This window comes from Cercospora beticola, chromosome 3 (assembly GCF_033473495.1).
Source record: "Cercospora beticola chromosome 3, complete sequence".
NCBI lineage: Eukaryota > Fungi > Ascomycota > Dothideomycetes > Mycosphaerellales > Mycosphaerellaceae > Cercospora > Cercospora beticola.
Genome location: NC_088937.1, coordinates 727,187 through 744,082, shown reverse-complemented (window position 1 = coordinate 744,082; position 16,896 = coordinate 727,187). Strand labels below are relative to the sequence as shown.

General features: G+C 50.5%; 11 protein-coding genes across 11 annotated transcripts; 9 read left to right on the top strand and 2 right to left on the bottom strand.

Annotated features, from left to right (window-relative positions):
- Window positions 1-48: 48 nt before the first annotated feature.
- On the top strand, window positions 49-1,879 carry RHO25_004265 (uncharacterized protein; the record flags this gene model as incomplete). The annotated part of the gene is made up of 3 exons (XM_023595185.1): window positions 49-321; window positions 382-754; window positions 810-1,879. 3 exons carry the CDS (start codon window positions 49-51, stop codon window positions 1,877-1,879), a joined length of 1,716 nt encoding a protein of 571 aa, XP_023457004.1.
- A 399-nt stretch (window positions 1,880-2,278) lies between these two features.
- RHO25_004264 (uncharacterized protein) lies at window positions 2,279-3,223 on the top strand (the record flags this gene model as incomplete). Its single annotated transcript, XM_023595184.1, has 1 exon — window positions 2,279-3,223. The coding sequence occupies one exon, from the start codon at window positions 2,279-2,281 to the stop codon at window positions 3,221-3,223; it is 945 nt and encodes a 314-aa protein (XP_023457003.1).
- A 322-nt stretch (window positions 3,224-3,545) lies between these two features.
- RHO25_004263 (uncharacterized protein) lies at window positions 3,546-4,166 on the bottom strand (the record flags this gene model as incomplete). The annotated part of the gene is made up of 3 exons (XM_023595183.1): window positions 3,546-3,920; window positions 3,972-4,069; window positions 4,127-4,166. 3 exons carry the CDS (start codon window positions 4,164-4,166, stop codon window positions 3,546-3,548), a joined length of 513 nt encoding a protein of 170 aa, XP_023457006.1.
- Window positions 4,167-4,507: 341 nt separating this feature from the next.
- RHO25_004262 (uncharacterized protein) lies at window positions 4,508-5,314 on the top strand (the record flags this gene model as incomplete). Its single annotated transcript, XM_065602539.1, has 1 exon — window positions 4,508-5,314. The coding sequence occupies one exon, from the start codon at window positions 4,508-4,510 to the stop codon at window positions 5,312-5,314; it is 807 nt and encodes a 268-aa protein (XP_065458611.1).
- Window positions 5,315-6,013: 699 nt separating this feature from the next.
- On the top strand, window positions 6,014-7,076 carry RHO25_004261 (uncharacterized protein; the record flags this gene model as incomplete). Its single annotated transcript, XM_023595181.1, has 2 exons — window positions 6,014-6,175; window positions 6,231-7,076. 2 exons carry the CDS (start codon window positions 6,014-6,016, stop codon window positions 7,074-7,076), a joined length of 1,008 nt encoding a protein of 335 aa, XP_023457000.1.
- A 362-nt stretch (window positions 7,077-7,438) lies between these two features.
- RHO25_004260 (uncharacterized protein) lies at window positions 7,439-8,117 on the top strand (the record flags this gene model as incomplete). Its single annotated transcript, XM_023595180.2, has 3 exons — window positions 7,439-7,714; window positions 7,790-7,986; window positions 8,057-8,117. 3 exons carry the CDS (start codon window positions 7,439-7,441, stop codon window positions 8,115-8,117), a joined length of 534 nt encoding a protein of 177 aa, XP_023456999.2.
- A 361-nt stretch (window positions 8,118-8,478) lies between these two features.
- Window positions 8,479-9,294, top strand: RHO25_004259 (uncharacterized protein; the record flags this gene model as incomplete). The annotated part of the gene is made up of 1 exon (XM_023595179.1): window positions 8,479-9,294. One exon carries the CDS (start codon window positions 8,479-8,481, stop codon window positions 9,292-9,294), a length of 816 nt encoding a protein of 271 aa, XP_023457002.1.
- Window positions 9,295-9,650: 356 nt separating this feature from the next.
- On the top strand, window positions 9,651-10,226 carry RHO25_004258 (uncharacterized protein; the record flags this gene model as incomplete). Its single annotated transcript, XM_065602538.1, has 1 exon — window positions 9,651-10,226. The coding sequence occupies one exon, from the start codon at window positions 9,651-9,653 to the stop codon at window positions 10,224-10,226; it is 576 nt and encodes a 191-aa protein (XP_065458610.1).
- A 393-nt stretch (window positions 10,227-10,619) lies between these two features.
- Window positions 10,620-12,341, top strand: RHO25_004257 (uncharacterized protein; the record flags this gene model as incomplete). Its single annotated transcript, XM_023595178.2, has 3 exons — window positions 10,620-10,858; window positions 10,910-12,045; window positions 12,100-12,341. The coding sequence occupies 3 exons, from the start codon at window positions 10,620-10,622 to the stop codon at window positions 12,339-12,341; spliced, it is 1,617 nt and encodes a 538-aa protein (XP_023457001.1).
- A 933-nt stretch (window positions 12,342-13,274) lies between these two features.
- On the top strand, window positions 13,275-15,727 carry RHO25_004256 (uncharacterized protein; the record flags this gene model as incomplete). The annotated part of the gene is made up of 3 exons (XM_023595177.1): window positions 13,275-13,512; window positions 13,580-14,924; window positions 14,977-15,727. The coding sequence occupies 3 exons, from the start codon at window positions 13,275-13,277 to the stop codon at window positions 15,725-15,727; spliced, it is 2,334 nt and encodes a 777-aa protein (XP_023457657.1).
- Window positions 15,728-15,924: 197 nt separating this feature from the next.
- Window positions 15,925-16,746, bottom strand: RHO25_004255 (uncharacterized protein; the record flags this gene model as incomplete). The annotated part of the gene is made up of 2 exons (XM_023595176.2): window positions 15,925-16,644; window positions 16,711-16,746. 2 exons carry the CDS (start codon window positions 16,744-16,746, stop codon window positions 15,925-15,927), a joined length of 756 nt encoding a protein of 251 aa, XP_023457656.1.
- Window positions 16,747-16,896: the final 150 nt, after the last annotated feature.

Sequence of the window (16,896 nt, the reverse complement as noted above, 5' to 3'; positions counted from 1 at the left end):
AGTCAGTATCGTAACTTCTGGATCAGGCCCAAGTCGAGACTTCCTGCCATGTTCGAACACCGGAACGAGAGCCGCGATGCTTCGGAGGAAAAGCAGAAGGGCGATGGTGATGAGCTCCCAGTCACGCCGTCTGACAGTTCGTCAGAGACGCCCGAACGCGATCAAGAACAAACGGAAGAAGATGACCAACATGTGTACCCCAGTGGTGTTCAGGTCTTCATCGTTGTCGGTGCTCTCGCGCTCACTGGTTTCCTTACTGCTCTCGACAGAACCATCCTGTCCACGGCAATACCGAAGATCACGGACGAGTTCAACGCATTGGTAAGCACTACGAGATATGAAATATCCCAAGCAATCAGCTGACCCAATTCGCACTCTTAGGGAGACACTGGTTGGTTCAGCGCGGCCTATCTCCTCACATCTTGTGTTTTGATTCTCTTCTTCGGTCGAATCTACACTTTCTACAGTCCGAAGATTGTCTTCATCGTGTCACTCCTGATCTTCGAGATCGGATCTGCCATTTGTGGCGCCTCACAAAACTCTGCCACCTTCATCATTGGACGTGCCATTTCCGGAATTGGCAGCGCGGGCGTCACAGATGGCAATATCGTTCTCCTCCAGTACACTGTGCCTTTACGCCAGCGACCTGCATGCAATGCGGCATTTGGCATGACATTCGGTGTCGCAAGTATCCTCGGACCGTTTCTCGGCGGTGTCTTCACCAGCAATGTGTCATGGCGCTGGTGTTTCTACAGTACGTCTTCACGCTTACCAAATTGGTTCTTCGCTGACCATCAATTTCTGCTTAGTCAATCTGCCCATTGGCGGAGCGGCACTAGCTGCCATATTTTTCCTGGTCAAACCGACTCCGATCAAATCAAAAGAGACTTCGCTGCGCCGTCAAGCTCTTCTTCTGGATCCAGCGGGCACTGTGTTCAGTGTCGCGTCACTCACATGCCTGATCATCGCCTTTCAGTGGGGTGGAACCACCTACTCCTGGTCAGATGCTCGTATCGTCGCTCTGCTCGTCGTCTTCGGTGTGCTTTGGATCGCCTTCGTCCTGGTGCAGGTGTTCTTCCAAGAGACCTCCTCTGTCCCGGCCCGGATAATTAAAAATCGCGATGTATTGGCCGCCATCTGGTTTGCTTTCAGTCACGGTTCTGGCCTATTCACGATGATATTATACATCCCGATGTATTTCCAGGTTATCAAGGACGCCAGCGCCATCAAATCCGGTATAATGACTTTCCCTATGGTTATAGCGCTTGTCATCGGCATCATCTCTGGAGGTGTCCTTACCGGTCAAATTGGCTACTATGTTCCTTTCGCGTACATCTGCTGTGTATTGACCTCGATTGGCTGTGGCTTGATCGGGACATGGGATCCGGACACTGCCCACCCAGCATGGATCGGCTACCAGGTGTTGATCGGCTTGGGATACGGATGGGGCTTCCAGGTTGGGATCATAGCGCCACAAGCAGCATTACCCCGGGACGATGTAGCCACCGGCACGGCTTTGGCACAATTTGCGAGACTCCTGGGTGGTACAATCTTCACCACCCTGGGGCAAAACCTCCTCACGACACATCTTGCTTCTCGTCTGCCAGCTTTGATTCCTGGCTTGACTCGGCAACAAGTAAGTGATTTGGGCGCGACTGAACTTCGGACGTTGGTCTCACCAAGCGACCTACCGGAGGCGCTATCGATCTACAACGATGGGCTGCGGTTGCCATTCTATGCTTCAGCTGGCATATCAGCTTCCATGATCTTTGCTACTGTGGCATTCAGGTGGCTCAGCGTCAAGGATCCGGAAAGACAGGGCGGCGTGACAGAAAAGGAGAAGAAAGCACGAGAAGAGTCGAAGCAAGAAGCTGCATAGAATTGATGCCTTCATACCTATTCTTCGGTGACATGCATTATATCAGGAAATATCATGATGTGGAGATGACAGACAGATTCGTCGATTCATGGCCAGTGGAACACTTTCTTATTCACGCTTTGGCCCTACGCTAGACTATAGATCATGGAAACGACCTGTATAACATTTCCCTACATTCCCCTCTCGAGAATCCAAGCCTTCCCGACATAGAAATCGCCCAAGACCTGCTTCCTTGCTCGCGCCTTTGCGATGTCACATGCATGACCGATAAAGCAGACCTTGTCCTGGAGACAAGAATCGCCCGCAGCCCAACGGAGACTGTCCTGCTCGGAACAAATTAGGAAGCTGTAGGACCGAGAAGCTCCCATCACCGCAACTAATGTTCCGAAGCACTTCGTCATGAACACACTTCACGTCAGATCTCAGAGACGTAATCGCATCATCGACATCGTCAAGATCCTGAGCATCATGTCTATATTCGAGAGTCTACCTCGGCCGACCAGAACATTTCACAATACCAGCTATGAACGGCTTACACAAGAGCATGGCTTCGATGGCGCAGGGAAAACTATTCTCGTCGTTGGTGGTACTGGCAACGTGGGATCCAGCATTTGCAGGGCCTTTGCTGCCACTGGTGTGTCTCGAATCGCCGTCGTTTCACGGACCCTCAAATCTCAAGTTGCAGCTAAGGAGGAGCTCGAACAACTTCATCCTGGAACACAAGTCCTCACATTCGTCGGGTCCATCACCGATCGGAGTCGTATGAACGAAATACTGGCCGAGTTGCACCACGAAATCGATATCCTCGTGCTCTGTGCGGCTATCGCTCATCCTGCTGTGCCGGCCTTGGGACTTTCTGAATTTGATCTGCGGGAAGCTTATGAGACGAACTGCTTCGCGCCCTTTGATCTTGTAAAATCTTTCTTGTCTTCGAAGCCGAACACGCCTGCAAGATCTCGCACAATCATCAGCGTCTCCTCTGCAAGCCTTCAAGTCAGCCATACTCGACGCAGTGGTTATGCTTCAAGTAAAGCTGCCTTTGCTCAGTTGCTCCAACACTTTGCGTCTGAGAACGCATCATCTGAATCTGATAGGAAGATAAAGATACACTCTTTCCATCCTGGTGCATTTTATTCACCTGCTGTCGCGAATCACTTTCCTCCGGATACAGTGTGGGATGACCTCACGTTGGCGGGAGATTTTGCAGTCTGGCTGGCAGGCTCACAGAGCGATTTATTGAATGGGCGTTTTGTTTGGGCAAATTGGGACATTGAGGAGATGATGGCACTGAAGGAAAGGCTGTCGAGCGATCGAAGCTTTTTGACTGTTGGGCTGTGTCTGTAGGCCGAAAAGCGTGAGATATCTTTCATGGAGATATGAGTGGTATGAAAGTTCGCGATTCGGGCTGCGTAGACATGGCTGGTTCTAGTTCGTAGCTAACAGAATCATGCCACAGGCCATATCTGACGCAAGAGAATTGCTTCGATGCTTCTCCATGACCACCATCGACTTCCACAGCGTCGTCATTTGTAGATACGATCTCGGCCCATTGAACATTCCTTTTCGTTGGCAATTAGTTTGTCCGCAAAGGCCAGGCAAATGCGAATGAAATTATGAATGGTAAGCCAAGAGTGATCGATTCCCAGAGTCAAGTACTATGCAATATCTACCCGAAGATCTTCTCATAATTGAATTCATACCACCGCAGGTCAGGGCCCACGCCAGCCAACTTCCAAACTCCGCCGACTTTCTTGTACCGCGTGAAGGCCCATCCGTGGACATGACCCTTGTGTTCGACCTCCTTGCATTCATCATCCTTGTATCTCGCATGTGCCACGCGCATCTGATGATGAGCTTCAATGTCTTCCTCGGCGGTCTGCTTCCACTTGATGCAACCACCAACAAAGTGCTGGGTCTGAATGCGTGGGTTGCCAAGAAACCCAGGACTGGAACTAAAGTCGATGAACTCTTGCTTGGGCATGGCCTCCCAGATCGCAGCCGGACCCATGTGATCTGGGCCCATAACTTCGCGATAGTCGACCTGATATTGCCATTAGTAAACAAGGCTTGAGCATACTAACATAGGACTTACATAAAGCGTTGGGGCGAGACATTCGTCTAGCCGTTTCCAATTCTTGCTATCAAAGCTTTCAGCCCATTCAAATAAAGCTTCCTGACACCCCAAGACGTCTATCGACTGTATCAGCATACTTTTGTTGCCGCTCTATTCGAATTGAGCATTCGTACCATTGTAGCTGGGGTACGCTGGGAGTTCTGCTGTGGCCATTTTTGCGAGGACGATGGGATTGAAGGGTTATTTTCTCACTGAAGTTGACAGACGAGGGACAGCAGGACAAATCGAATCAAGCAATGTCTCCCATATGAATTCAGCTTTGCTATGCGTCGGGTTGAGGACGGAGAATAAGCCCGATACCGAGCGTGAGCCAAATATCCCGACATAAGTTCTCCGAACGGTAACAAGATAAATCCGTGCGCAATAAGCCGTAAATGATAAATCCGACTATGAGAATATATGGCAATGATGAAGATGAAAGAATTGCTCCGTCACCCATCTTCTGTCCACTATCGAATCACCAACCTCAAGCTTGAACCTCCTCAATCGCCAAAATGTCGCCCCCAACACAAGACTTGCACATTCCGGGCCGCCTCGATGGCAAAGTAGCACTTGTCACTGGGTCCGGACGAGGGATCGGTGCTGCAGTGGCAGTCCATCTAGGCCTCCTGGGTGCCAAAGTCGTTGTCAACTACGCCAATTCTCCTACACACGCACAAAAAGTCGTAGACGAGATTAAGCAACTGGGATCCGATGCCATCGCAATCAAGGCTGATGTTCGACAAGTTCCCGAAATTGTCCGCCTCTTCGATGAGGCAGTCGCACATTTCGGTCAGCTGGACATCGCGGTCAGCAACTCGGGCGTCGTCAGCTTCGGCCACCTGAAGGACGTTACGGAGGAGGAATTCGATCGTGTATTCAGTCTCAACACTCGTGGCCAATTCTTCGTGGCTCGCGAAGCTTACAAGCATTTGAACAACGGGGGCCGAATAATCATGACATCGTCCAACACTTCCAGGGACTTCAGTGTACCCAAGCACTCGCTGTATTCCGGGTCCAAGGGTGCTATCGACAGCTTCGTTCGGATCTTCTCCAAGGACTGCGGGGACAAGAAGATTACAGTTAATGCTGTGGCTCCTGGAGGAACGGTGACCGATATGTTCCACGACGTCTCACAGCACTACATTCCCAACGGAGAAACATATACACCAGAAGAACGCCAGAAGATGGCGGCACATGCGTCACCTCTTCATCGTAACGGATTCCCTGAGGATATCGCGCGTGTTGTCGGCTTCCTTGTCAGTGCAGAGGGAGAGTGGATCAACGGGAAGGTGCTCACTGTAGATGGTGGTGCTGCATGAGTGTGTCTCGTTTTGTGATTGAGGTTGGCCGAGTACATAGAGTAGGTTGCATTGGCGAGATAGATCCACGACAAAACCATACGTTTGTTACTACTCTATGAGTGGAGAAAATGAAAGACAGTCCTTCGAAATGCATGTCATCCTGTCCTGGAGTATGAGCGAAAAGCTTCGTCCAATGTCAAAGCTATCATCGAGCAAGCACCATGTCGTACTTATCTGTTGTAGCTGATGAGCAGCACCTTCTTGTTGACCTTGGCAGACTGCAGGCCGCTCGCATATTGAGATGAGTGCGTAGTATGACAGAAGGTTCACTGTCACAACACCACAAGTCTTGACAGTTCCCAGCAAGAGCACGGCTCAGCCGCTCCTCTCTTCAGGCTCACTGTGCATGCTACCAACTCTTATTGGTTACCAGCAACCGGAGCATTCAACGCAGAATGTCCCGATCACCAGGTGAGGCCTAAAATATGACCCTGAGAACAACCCGTAAGTATTCGTAAATGCATCTCATCAGTCTTCCTTCATCTTGACGCACAACAATCATCCATTGATTCCCTTGCTCTGCAGCCTTTTTGATAACACCAAAGCACTTCGTTATCACAGATCCTGCCTGATTGCAAGGTACAATTTGCATAAGGGGGTCGGTAGAGCTCAACGCGTATCGATCTCTCAAGCCCAGGCTGCAGCCATTTCAACAAAATGGACGACGATCAGGGCGGGTACAGACAGATCAACAAATCACTTAACATTGGTGCCTTTGGAGATTATCTCAAAAGCCAGATCAAGAATCTGCCCAGAATACCAAATGTCGAGCAAGTGTCTCCTCGAGTTCTTCGCATCTTAGGACAGAATCCGGGAAAGGTAGCCGTCCCATACTCAGCGCGATATCTGGACATTGAGTAACATTAACTTGCAGATGACGCTACAAGGGACCAACACGTATGTTATCGGGACTGGAAAGCATAGGCTCATGATCGACACCTCTGGTGGGGAGCCTGAATGGGCCTCACTCGTTGAGAGCACCCTGCAACAAAGGGGCATCACCTTGGACCATGTTCTCCTGACACACTGGCACGGTGATCATACTGGTGGCGTTCCCGATCTTTTGCGATTATTCCCAAATCTCGCTGGTCACGTCCACAAGAATTTGCCCGTCCTTGAGCAGGAGGACATCGATGATGGCCAGATCTGGGAGGTCGAAGGGGCCACTGTCCGGGCGCTTCACGCACCGGGCCACTCGGAAGATCACATGTGTTTCATTCTCGAAGAAGAAAATGCGATGTTCACAGGAGACAACATTTTGGGCCACGGATCCAGTGCACTAGAGGACCTTGGCCTTTTCCAGCAAAGCCTTCAGAAGATGTACGATGAACAATGTGAGAAGGGTTACTCCGCCCATGGAGTCACGATCCAGGACCTCTCCGACAAGATTATGCGAGAAATGGAGCAGAAATGGCGACGAGAAAGACAAGTCTTGGATGCTCTTCGAAAGTCTCGCAACAAAGGTGCAAAGAATGTCACCCTTGAACAGCTCGTTGGTGAAATATATGGATCGGCTCTTGACAAGCAGACCCGTTCACTTACGTTGGAACCGATCATTGACGAAGTGCTCCGTAAGCTCGCGGGAGACGGCAGTGTTGCATTTGCAAATCGGGGCGGAAAGCGCAGATGGTACGCAATTGGTGCCGCGCATAATGTGATGCACATACAAGAGAAGCTCTCATCGGTTATCACTGTAGAAGAAATTGATCTTTCAGACTAGTCTGCCAGGTATGCTGTATGGACAAATCCAATCCTTCAAAGCGCCAGTCTGCCATTCCATTTTGAAACTGCGAAGAAGGCGCGCATGGTAGAATCGATCTATGAGCCCAACCAGCCACGATGTCTTCACGACTGTTGAAGCACAAGGCTGTAATCGATATCGTCGATGCTCCAATGTTGTTTTCGTCGGTCATCGGAATATTGCCTATTTAGGCAATTTAATCGCCCGATGGGCAATGTGGCAATAGCACGAGACACACTTTTGTAGTTCACAGATGGCATAGAGTGCTCTTGAATCGAGGGCAGCAGAAGCGTGCTCTGCAGTGGAATCGTTGTGCGTGAAGATTCAAGCATACCCACGAAATGCCGACCACCACAAGACACAGTCGAAAGACGCAGCACCGGCTGCAAAAGCGAGCCAAGACAGCTGCTTCCGCGTCGTCAGAATCGGAGGATCAAGTCAGAATTGAATCCAGATCATCGAATGGCGATGTCAACAACAGATATTTGTGTTTGACGATCTGTGGGTATCGTAAGCCTGGTATGAGCGAAGAAAACTACCGCAATCACATGATCAATGTATCAGCGCCGATGACCAAGGACCTCATGGTCAAGCATGGTATCCGAAGGTGGACACAGGTACGATCTTGTCTCTGAGACACTGCAATCTGTTGAAAATCAAGAGCTTCAAACTTGACGTTGCGGGTGTTGCAGATCCACAATCAGACCGTGACCAGAGCTCATATGTCACGTCTTTTCGACCCACAAATGACCCAGCTGGCCGGTTTTGATTGCTTCAGTCAAGTCGTATTCGAGAGCATCGAGGACTACGTTCGCTTGAAGCAAGACCCAGTGTATAAGGAGCGCCTTATGGGCGATCATGAGAAATTTGCCGATACAAAGCGAAGCATGTAAGTGGAGCCCTGCCTCTGTTGCGGGCTGTGAGGACTTCCGTATGGAACTTGATCTGACGTGTAGCAGGATGACCATTGGGTGGGTAGAGGAATTTGTTCGCGATGGGAAGGAGGTAGACAGTTTCTAGATATCAGTATTATTGAAGCCTCCTCGTTGTATCATCTGTTCATGTATTTCTTCTAGTAGAGGGCGTTCATTGGTCAGTCTCCTGGTGCATTCTGAAGTCTCAAATGTGATCTCTTGCCATCTTGCTGTGTCGGATCGATTTCCCAGCGCCTAATGAGCCGACCTCTTTTGCTCCGGCAGGTCCTAAGAGTACTGAGGTTTGCCGCGGATTTTTGCCAGGATGCCGCAGTCAAAAAGGCTCCAGGCCAGAGACTGTCTGAGTTTAGAATCAAGCAGCTCCATCTTGATTCAAACGGGAGCTTCAGTTGCCGAATAATTATACAAGCAATATTCGTGAGCCGCCCGTCAATCATTAAGCCAACATGTCGGCACCCACGAAGACTTACGCAGTGCTCGGCGCCACTGGCAATTGTGGTTCTGCATTGATCGAGAACCTTCTGGACCGACCTGACGCCAATGTTCACGCCTATTGTCGCAATAAAGCGAAGCTTCTCAAAAGATTCCCAGACTTGGACGACAAGAAGGATCGAATTCGAATCTTTGAGGGCAGCATTCAGGATACAGAATTATTGACATCATGCGTTAGCTCTTGTCAGGCTATCTTCCTATGCGTCTCGACAAACGACAATATTCCAGGATGTCGCATGGCTCAAGATGTGGCCGCTGCCATTGTGGGGGTCCTCAAGCGCCAGCGTGATGAGAGCATTGCACGTGGGCAACCAGTTCAGCTGCCCAAGCTTTTGCTGCTGTCATCGAACACAACAGTTGAGCATTTTGCGAAGCAACTTCCTCAACCTTTGGTCTGGGTGCTCCGGCAATCGGCATCTTACGTCTATCACGACCTGATCGAAACGGAGAAGCTTCTCCGGGCAGAAGAGTCGTGGCTGACCACGATCTACATCAAACCTGGAGCTCTGTCGGTTGACGCTCAGCGCGGACACTCCCTCAGCCTTACAATGTCCGATGGTCCGCTATCATATCTTGACTTGGCTGCAGGGATGATTGAGGCTGCTGATAGTCCGCGTGGAGGATGGGACCGCCGCAATGTGGCTGTCAATCCAGTTGCCGGAGGCAAAGCGAGCTTCCCAAGCGGTACGCCGATGTGCATCTTGCTCGGCCTATTGAGGCACTATCTGCCCTCTCTGCATCACGCTCTGCCAGCAAATACTGGTCCTTGAGCAGCGAACGTAGGGCGAACCTTAGATATCAGAGCGTTGTGGGAGCACATAGAGATCGTTGTCGATCATAAGTACGATCATGAGTACAATCAAATCCGCAAGCAACGTCGCCATTCGAGCTTGCGTAAACTTCTCCACGATAAATTTTTAGAGATCTGCTATGCGTTGTGGTGTCTCTGGCTGTGATAGTGTGTAAGAATCCGGACGGAGGTTGCGCTGACCACGTAAAGCCCCGAAAACCCGAGGTGTAATAAGGCGTAGGCAGAAATATAGACTTCTAAGTCAATGACTGCTCTAATCATACCAGTGCCTTCTTTTTACTTTAGCCAGCCTAAACACTGAAAGGTCGCAACATCATGGTTCCAGCAGCCGAGATCCAGGCAAAGACTCTCCAGAAGTACATCGACGGCTGGAGAGGCTGGACTGTTGATGGCTTCCTAGCAAGCTGGTCTGAGAAATGCACACAGCAAGCCTTGCCTCTCAGCAGCGGCAAGCCACTCATGACACGAGCCGAAGCTACAAAGCTCTTTCCACATCTCATGTCTGTCATGTCCGACTTCAAAGTAGGCCGACATGTCCGCCCCATGATGCTCTTTCAGAAGCTGATACGCCGTCAGGTCACCATACACAACGTTGTGCATGATGTGGCACACAATAAAGCAGCTCTGTATGCGCTGTCCGAGTCTCAAACGCCATTTGGGCTATTCAAGAACGAGCATGCCATATTTCTGTATTTCGACGCCAGTGGAGAGTACGTGGATCGGATCGAGGAGATGTTTGACGCGTTGGCGATGAAGGAGGCGCTTCCGAAGATCAGCGCATATGTGGCGAAAAATAATGGCCTACTTGCTGGCGCGACAGCAGTCCAAAGTCCACTGAGTGAAGTTGACGGGGTTGTGGGAGCCTCAGGCATGTGTAGCACCTATTCTTAGCTACGATTCATTTGACACCGTCAATTATTGACGAGCTGCCAAAATGCCAAGCCAAACATCCTGCCACAATCGTCCGACTTGCATCAACCACATGGCACTCTCGTGGACAAGTTCATCGCCATAGCCCCATCCTAGCTTAGTAAAGCTCAGCTTGACGGAGTCACTAGCACTAAAGACGATGGATCGACCAAGACCGGGCTATTTCGTGCCCAGATCCGCTCCCGTACTCACACCTCGCGCCATTTTCTGCCAACATACCGACAGCCGATACTATGCTCTTTCGCAAGGCGGACCATTCGGATATGGGTCAGCGCGAAGTACAGTACATAAGAAACAATATCGAGCTGTCCCGAGTCGACCTTCAACCCTGATGAGCTTCAGGTGGCCGACAAGATGAACCTTACCACCAACTTCAATGAAAGCCTACTGGCGGCTCCCACGATTTCGGCCGCTCTGCCCCTGATCATTGCTGACAAAGGCACATTTCCTATCGCTTTGACGAGTCTGGTGACAGCCCTGGTGGCCTTGCTGACTTACTACCTTCGACCGCCCGGCGTGCACCCCAAATCTCCAGCTTTCACGTCTGACACATCCCCTATAATTGGCTCCTTTGGCTACATCTCTCGCCAATTGTAAGTGTTCCAACAAGGAAACAGGTGGATTATGCTAACATTTCGACTCAGGACTTGGTACAAGAAATCTGTCAAGGAGTCCACCTCCGGCCATTTCAGCTTCCGCTTGGGCAGACGCCATGTCATCGGACTTTCAGGCGTAGCCGCACGCAAATGGTTCTTCGAAGAACCGCTTTTGGATCTTGTCAGCGGTGCTGTCATTCTGCCTTTCGGAGTACACTTTTGGCCACCCATCCACGACATCTTCAAGCCAGATGGCAACCGTGCCCGCAACAATACTTTCTTTCTGCGCCGTATGTTGGAGATGATGAAGACAGACAAATTGGAGAAGCAACTTTTCCGATGTATTGGAGACGCTCGCGAGTGCTTTGAGACTATTCTGGCCGACTCGCCCACCGGTGTCATCAATCTTCCAGAACTTTGGAAACCAATCCTGCGCCAGAATTGTCGCCTATTTGTCAGCTCAGACATTGCAGATGATCCCAAACAGTTCAAGAAAGTCTCCGATTGTGTCGATACTCTTTTACACACATACAGCGTCTTCAATGTCTTCTTCAAATGGCTTCCATCCCCAGCTTACTGGCGACGACGACTCGCGCGCTACGGCCTTGTACGCTTCTTTCGACAAATGTACAACCAGCGCCTGTCTATGACACCAGAGGAGGCCTCCCGCAAGAACGACCCCTTCCAGAGCCTGATCAACAATGGCGACTCAGAACCTTACATCAACGAGTTTTTCACCAGTGCCGCTTTCATCACTACGACCAATGCTCACGTCATCTCATCTCAAATGCTGGAGAACATGGCAATCCACCAAGAATGGCAGCAAAAATGCTTCGAGGAACTACAGACAGTCGCCAACAAATATGCTGGAGGCATGGACGTCGCTCTAGTGGACAAGATTCCTCACATTCCGCTCAAGGCTTGGGAGACTTCTTTCCCGACTATGCATATGTGTCTCAACGAGCTTATCCGCAGCTGGTCCTCATTTGGAGTCATGCGCTACAACACATCGCCCAATGCGATACCCATTCCTGGCTCAGATGAAGTCTTGCCTGGTCACACATTTGCTATCTACCACACTGGCGAGCCGCAGTTCAGCGCCAAGCTATATCCTGAACCTTCCAAATTCGACCCAACTCGCTTCCTGGAAGGCCGTGAAGAATTCAAGCAGGAACCTTATGGATGTGAGTAGACGGAAACGTATATCTCAAGAACACAGAAACTAACGATTCCTTCAGTCTTCGGCTGGGGAGGCGGCACTCACCCTTGCACCGGCATGCGATGGGCCAAACTTCAGCAATACATAATGCTTGCCAATGCACTGGCATTGTGGAAGTTGTCCAGCTGTGACAAAGATGGAAATTTGGATCCTTATGCCAAAGAGAGGCAAAGAGGCTTGGACGTTGATCTCGATTCTGAGACGCCTTTCAAGCTTCCTCCGGCACTTTGCAGATTCGAGCCGAGAGAGCAGGTTCAGTAGAGGCAGCGCCCGCAGTGATGAATTATTCGAGACGGTATCGCTGACCGGCAGCGTACAGATGGCAGATTTCTGATAAGATCAATGAACTACGGCTTCGGCTTTTCGCCTTTCCAACACGAAACAATCTTGCTATGGCCCAATTTGACGATGTCGTGATTTTCTCGCCTTTCTCTGTCAAGCTCACCATCGCTGACTTCTATTGCATAAAATTCGAAACCTTATCCGCCTGTTCGACTCACAATTGGTCCGTGTTGCAGCCACAGTGTCAATGAGGGTCATCAACGACGATACTTCGATGTCCAACTTGGTGCTGACTCCACACGTTATTGGTATGCACCAACAAGAAACAAGCAAAAACGAGACTGACGTACTCAGGGCGCAGCGTTTCATTATTAGGCATGTACGATGCTGTTCATACAAAGGTCAAGCGGTGTGTTTCTGAAGGATGGCCGCAAGGCTGTGTTGTCGGAAAGCCACCACGTCTTGTCAAGAAGCTTCCCTGGCGTCCTGCAGTCGCACACACTCGGATACTGATTTTGAGTCTCATATGCACCGGAACTAACTATCATGGAGGCTAGAAGTATTACTGAAACCATCAAAACTCGCATCAGATTGTTCATCTGCTAACGTCAGAGGGCTGGTCGTGTTGTCAAAACGCCACAAAGCGTTCCCAAGACCTTGGCTATCAGGCGCAGTTGGTACATAAGGCTGTGTACACTTTGTATACACTGCTTTTTGGTATACACTGCCTCGAGACTTGCAGAATGGCGATCGATCTTGTGGGACGGTGGACCTGTATCTGCTATTGGATCCCTTGCAGTATGGCTCGTTCAAGATTACGACAACTGCCGTTGTCGCCCATGTCATTTCTCCCCCTCAGTAACAAGATTGCCTCCAGCTCATGTGCGGCTTTGAAGCTGTAGTCATTTCGAGATGACGGTGATATATCATGTGTTAGACCAGCACGCGCAAGTCAAGGACGAATTCGCAGAAGAAAATAAGATCGAGAGTGGCATCCGCCGAAAGGGGTTTTCGAGATGGCAGTCCTGGGGAGTTACCATCACCGCAGGAGCAACAACAGCCGCCATCGTGCTCACCATCAATATATGGGTCTTCACCTACGTTGCGCTCCAGTTCAAGATCGAGGATGGAATTGCGACGATATATAGAGGTATTTGGTGCAGCTGGGCGAGACCATTCTTCATGTCACGCAAACATACAACTGACAACACGTGCAGGAACATGCACCGTCACTTCCAACATTTCCACTTACGGTCACCTGCTCATTAATATCCTCGGCACCCTTCTTTTGGGTGCAAGCAATGCTGGTGCTCAGCTCCTCTCAGCCCCAACACGATCCGACGTAGCCCGCGCGCACTCCAAAAATCGATGGATGGACATTGGAGTTCCCAGTCTTCGCGGCTTACGCACAATACCGCGATGGAGGAGATCCGGATGGGTTGTTCTCATGATGAGTTCGATTCCTTTGCATCTGCTGTACAACTCTGTCCTGTTCACAACATCCGCCAGGCACGACTACGTAGCTTCGCTAGTTGCACCCGACTTTTTCGAGACATCGCGGGGTTTCGATGATATGAAGATACCAGAAGAAATTAAGGGAAGTACATCATTCCCAGACGAAAGCGTCGTAGACGCCTTCTGGACCACCAGGAATCTAGCTCTACAGGGTAATTTGACACGACTGAGCAAACGAGAGTGTCTGATTGCGTATGGCGCCACAAACGCCGCCGAGAGCGATAAAGAAAACCTGTTGGTTGTGACAAAGCCAATAAACGATGTTGAATTTGGCACACTTATCCAGGGAAATAAAACGTTCGCTGTGCTGCCACTGCTAGATCTGTTCATACACAAGGCCGAGGACCAATTTAATGACTTGGACTGGAGATGCGGAGGGTCTCTTGGTTCGGGAAACGCTATAAACACCACGTGCGGGGAGCATAAATTGGTGCCTGCTTATAAGGATGATGCGGGGGAGTGGCCCATAAGGACATACCTGTACCAGTGCAACGATGGGTGGAGAACTATTCCAGATTGCATAAAGGAAAACTGGTCTAGCTGCGTCTCACCCTGGATTGATCGTTGCAATATGACCAGAACCACGGTAGAGGTGGACTATTGTCTTGCGGCGCAGAGTCCAGGAAAATGCACTGCGAAGGTCAGCCTATCGCTTCTAGCGGTAGTGATGGGTTGCAACGTGGTGAAGGTTCTGGTACTTTGTGCCATGGCAGGCATGAACCTCAAGTCCTTCAAACCTCTGGTCACGATAGGCGATGCAGTAAAATATTTCCTGGAAGAGCCAGAGGATTCCGCGAAGGGTCGTGGTCCAATCAGTGTGATGGACGTTGTTGCTCCGGGGAGAACGCCCACAACCTGGCAAAGGCCTGGGGTTCGCATTGTTCATGTCCCAATTCAAGATGAAGGTGGTGGCGCCGGAGCGGTCTCTCGAACGGGCGAGGTAGGCACTTCAAGATCGAAGCCGGCTCCATTCATTCAAGAGAGCGACCACTGGTGGCGTACCCCAAGCGTCGGACTCTTCAGTCCCTGGAAGATCTGCCTATTTCTGTAAGTCTTTCTATGAGTTGCCAAGTGCGAGAAGGCTGACTTGTTCTTATAGCTGTGTCATCATGTGGCTCGTCGCCGCGTGTATGATTGCAGTGGCATTCTTAGATGATGGGATATCATCAGAGTCAAAGCTGAACTTCAAGGACTTCAACTTCAGCTCACTGGTCGGTCTACCGGAAAGTGCATCACTTTCGCTCTACATCATCGTCCCCAATATTCCTCAACTGCTTGTCAGCTTCGCTTATGTCTTCTACAACAACTCTCTTACATGCATGCTTCTCACATACGAAACGACGCAATTTGCCACCAAACGGAAGTTCCTGCGCGTGAGCGACCCAGAGGGCCAACAGAAGAGCACATACTGGTTGCAACTTCCGTACCAATACAGCATCCCGCTTCTATCCACGATGGCATTGCTGCACTGGTTGATCTCACGAAGCCTTTTCTTCAAAGCGGTGGAATACTATGACCCTGCGGGAGAAATGAGCGAGGAGTCATACACGGCTTGCGCGTTTTCGCCCTTGGCTCTGATCTTGTCATGCTCGTTAGGAGCTCTCCTCATCCTGGTCTTCTGTGCGCTATCCTTGAGAAAGGTGCATCGAGGAATGCCGCTGATGGGCTCTTGTTCGATCGCGATCAGTGCTGCTTGTGCGAATTGTGGCGAAGGAGGGGAGGCAGCAATGAAAGCGTTGATGTATGGTGTTTTGACAACCGGAACAGACGAGCAGCAGCAAGGAACGAAGCGTGTTGGATTCTCCCAATACGAGGTTGAGCCTCTCCAGGGAAGGACCAAGTATCTGTGATTCATAAGCTCGCTCGATGAGGTCAATATACTATACGCTTCTCATACCAGCAATTGTTGCGTGGTAATGCTGTTCTGCGATGTGATATTTCTGTGTCACCGCGAAACCCCACTAGTTGGCAGTCACACATGTGGTGTGCTGTGCTGCGCGAATGCACCTGGCACCAGCTGCTCTCCAAGGGGCTGAGAAGGATACATCTAATACCTCCCCTCAAAAGTATCAATCCTCCCCTTCGCAACCTTCTCCACCGCCTCCTTCACACTCAACTCATCCCCACCCACCAAATCAAACGCCAACCCCTTCGTCCCCTCATTCTTAATAACCTCCACCACCGCTCTCGCAACATCTTCCCTGGGAATTGTCCTGTTTAGATGCACCTTGCCGGCATCAATTTTCCCCGTCCCAGCATCCTCCGACAACCCCCCAGGCCTCACAATCGTATACTCCAATCCTCTCCTCCCATTATTCTCCACCAAATCCTTATCAGCCGCATACTTGGCTCTCATATACGGTCCAATGGCATTCCAAACTTTATTCGACCGATCACGATCTGCGTCATCGTACCATTCTGGTTCAGGTTTATTCTCGCGATCTCTGATATCGAGGGCTGAGATGATGATGTATCGTTTTGTTACGCCTGCTGCGGCGGTGGCATCTGCGGCTTTCACTGCGCCTTCGTAGTCGACTTTTTGTGTTCGTTCGGGTGATCCGCCGCCTGCGCCTGCGGCCCAGATTACGGTGTTGGGTTGCGTGGATTTGATGGTTTGGATGAAGTCTTCCACAGAGGAGTCTTCGATGCTTTGGACAATGGGACGGCCGCCGAGGGATTCGATGTCGGGTTTTTGGGAGGGGTTGCGGATGATGCTGTGGACGATGCCGCCTTCGGAGGAGAGGATGCGGGTTATGTGGCGGGCGACCTTTGGGGAGAGGTGGGATTAGTGTTTATGTTGTGGTGTCTCTAGTGGTGTCTTGTATCTGCTCACCTTGCCAGATCCACCAAAGATCAATGTCGTAGCCATGGTGGTTCTGTTGGTTTAGTACTGGTTTGCTGCTGTTCACTTGTTCTTAGAATTGTGATGTCTTCTCGCTCCACTGTTGCAATGTAGTGTATATGAGCTCCCCACCTTCAGCTTATATGCTCTGAGATTCAATGCTTAGAAACAATCCCA